This window comes from Limulus polyphemus, unplaced genomic scaffold (assembly GCF_000517525.1).
Source record: "Limulus polyphemus unplaced genomic scaffold, Limulus_polyphemus-2.1.2 Scaffold5149, whole genome shotgun sequence".
NCBI classification, from domain to species: Eukaryota; Metazoa; Arthropoda; class Merostomata; order Xiphosura; family Limulidae; genus Limulus; species Limulus polyphemus.
Genome location: NW_013670759.1, coordinates 43,893 through 47,284, shown reverse-complemented (window position 1 = coordinate 47,284; position 3,392 = coordinate 43,893). Strand labels below are relative to the sequence as shown.

At 39.9% G+C, this 3,392-nt stretch overlaps 1 protein-coding gene across 1 annotated transcript in view; it reads left to right on the top strand.

The window, feature by feature from the left end:
- Window positions 1-486: 486 nt before the first annotated feature.
- The window catches only part of LOC111089063 (calcium/calmodulin-dependent 3',5'-cyclic nucleotide phosphodiesterase 1A-like), a gene marked incomplete at its 3' end in the record, with an annotated part of 45,705 nt that continues 42,799 nt past the window's right edge, over window positions 487-3,392 (top strand). The window contains exon 1 of the mRNA XM_022400798.1: window positions 487-769. Coding sequence (XP_022256506.1) covers window positions 727-769 — 43 coding nt within the window. The remainder of the gene's footprint in view (window positions 770-3,392) is intronic.

Sequence of the window (3,392 nt, the reverse complement as noted above, 5' to 3'; positions counted from 1 at the left end):
TACAAGCTCTGCTTTCCAGAGTTATAATGGTAAGATAATTCCATTATCCGTTGGGAAAAGAGTTGCCGATGGGTGGTGTTGACTAGCTAGCTGGCTTCTCTCTAATCTATGACTTCAAAATTAGTGACGGTTAACGTAGATAGCCCTCAGGCAGATTTGTGCGAAAACTCAACAAATAAATAATAAATATTCCCCAAATATAAGAGGCCCCGATGGCCCAGCGGTAAGTCTGAGAGCCTATCACGCTAAAAATTGAGTTTCGATACCCACGGTGGGCACAGCACAGATAGCTTATTGTGTAGCATTTCGCTTAAGAATAAACAAAAACAAAACCCAATATACGCCTAAGTGAGACGTCATGGTTCTGCGTCACTACACAATAATCACGTCATGGAAATTACGTCATGGTCTATCATCCATTGTGGTATCTCGGTTGGAATGAATTTAGCTATGAAATGCTGCTCAGCAGGAGACGTTCCTTTTCCTTACGAGCTTTCTGACTATGACAGAACAAGTTATTATCCAAGCTTTTTTCCTCGATAGATAAGTTAGTGCTAAAACTGACCAGCAGATCTGTCCTTTTTGTGACATAGTGTAATATCTCAAGCTGAGTTCACTCAAATTCCTCCAGATGAGTTTCTTTGAATCACGTCAGAGTTGTGTTCGAAGTTTCACGATAGAGGGCACCAGTTACACATAAACCCAGACGTTACCTGGACATCTCGGATGTTATCACACGTCGAAGAATCGGAAAGGATGAACGAGGAAGGTAAGGATCTCTGAAGTCTTTCTTCATACATACATTCATTCTTTACATTTCTAGTTTCAACGTGACATCAAGAGATTCCAGTTTGATGTAGAGAATAATGTAATGTCTAGGTTAAGGTTTTGTTTTCCATCTGTACTGTATGTACAAATGAATGTATCGTCTAGAGAGACTGTGTGTCTATTTAAAGAATACAGTTTCAAAAACATTGCTCGTAAATTGATTGTTAGAGTATATTGTTATATGATCAAACATGGCTTCAGCTTGTACTAATGGTCGATAGAAGGGCACGTGCACACGAGCATATTTTTTGAAAACCTAATGATTGAAGGACAGTAGCAGAAAACGTGTAAAACGCATTGTGAAAGAACCGGAAACGAGATTAAGGAAACTATCATGGAGCTTTAATGGCTATTTTTAATCGTGGATTTCAAAAGATCTTTCCACGAGTTAACCTATGAGTGACAAATGGGATAATGACCCCATTTTTTAATTGCATAACTTTGTTACTTACAGGTTGTCTAATAAAATAGGTGTCGCATGGCCTAGTGGCTATAGTCGGGTTCTGAATCCGAGGGTTTGTGGTTCGCACTCCGTTTGTCACCAAAAGAAGCGTTACGCACTTTGGAGCCGTAGATGTGTGACGGCCAAATCCCGTGTTCGGCCTGATAAGAGTAGCACAAGAGCTAGTGGTTGGTGCAGTTGACTATCTGGCTGGTTATTGGTGCAGTTAACTATCTGCCTTCCTTCAAGTCTATCAGGTAAAAATTAGAGACGGCTGTGTGCAGGTGACCCACGTGTAGGTTGCGCGAAATTTGTAAAACAATCAATCGATATTACAGTTTATTTCACTAATTTCTGCTGCAAAATTGGTTTGGTCAGTTTGACATTGGTGTTATTTGTTTGGTCAATTCGACACTAGTGTTATAACTGCAAGCAACATGAAATTCCTTAATATTTGGACTCCATCAGCAGCGCAACTGTATACAGAGAGTTGAGTACGTTATATTACGTTGGAATATGCAAGTTAACGGGACATCACAGCCGATATAAAGTCGAGGTGGAACAGATTGTATGAGAACTACATTTTCACACTGATCAAGTTACATAGGTTGTGCAGTGCCACTGAAAATTGATCGCTTATAGGAAGGGTATGTAACAGCCAATTCTGATGCAAAATATTCATACATTCAGATCATAAAGATGTGTTTAGATCGGGTATGTAATATTTCCAAGATGGGTTATCCTTTGCAGTTAATAGCATTGAGAAACAAAGGAAAGTGGATCAACATGGGGCACCAGAATCGTTTAGAAAGAGACTTGCAACAAGTCGTACTCTAGCTATGGTAAACGAAATTCAGCGTCTTGTAACAGAATAGAATCCACAAACACAAACGTCAGTGGCCAAAGCCGTCCATGTGGTGCTCTAGGCAACAATACGCAATATAATCAAAGAGGATCTCCGTCTGGAAAAGCGATACAAGATGTGTTTACGTAAATTGCTTCCACGACATATCAGTTCAACTGTCATATATATTAAGCAGCTGAAGAATAAAGAGGGTATTTCATAAGCAGACACACTGCTAAAGCCGTCGGGTACAGTGCCTAGCGATTAGACTGTTAAAACAGGTGATGAGAACCGTCATCCATTAGATGCATTATGGAAAGCCTGCAGGAAAGAAGGGTGCGCTTTGGGCTTAGCGGCCTAGTGACAGAGCCTATTGCAATAGAAGCTACGCTGCAGGGCTGTTTTCGAGATCTGCAATCATCAGATAGATAGAGTATGACCGGACGTAGCGACATGGACTGTAACATCGTGGTGAGACTTTGAATTATTCTAATATAACGCACCAATCCTCTGTAAAAGCCCCTCGGCGACTGAGCGGTAAGTTTATAAGGCTTACACCTCTAAAATAATGGTTTCGATACCTGCCGTGGGCACAGCACAGATAGCCCGTTGTGCAGCTTTGCGCTTAACAACAAACAAAAATAAGGTATAAAAACAAGTTTAGGGTAATGCTCTTGAATCGAGACTTATATGTTTTCTAGTTACAAATAGTTTAAAGAACAGAGCTAATTTTTGATGTGTCACAGATGTAACACGAAAGACATTCGGTGCATACATTCCATCTATGATAATTTTTTTTTTATTGAGCTTACAAAATTGACGAAGAAAGCAAATTTTCGAGTTGATTTAAGTGCTATATTTCCAATACTTGATGTTACATACGTCAACTGACCAGATAATATAACAATTGATTATATACACGAGAGTGGGAAGAAAGAGGTGCCTACTTATTAAATATATACACATGTAATAAAAATATCTAGGGGCTGATCAGCTTCTTCACCTCTCTGTTTTGTATCTGAGTGCATTTGATTGAAAAAAGGTTCTCTCTTTCAAGGGTTTCTTTCAAAGCAAAGTGAAATTGAGAACCAAACCCTGGATTTTAGTGTTGTAAGTCCGTAAACTTACCGGATTTTATCATTCTAGGACTGGGCTATGTCTGGTGCTTAGCGTGCTGGAGTGCGTCTGGGGCTGTAGGCTCGCTATAAGATGAGAGAAGTCCATGAGTTAGCGGTGGGCGCTGTTGAATAGCTGCCTTCTATCTATAAAGTGTGTTAA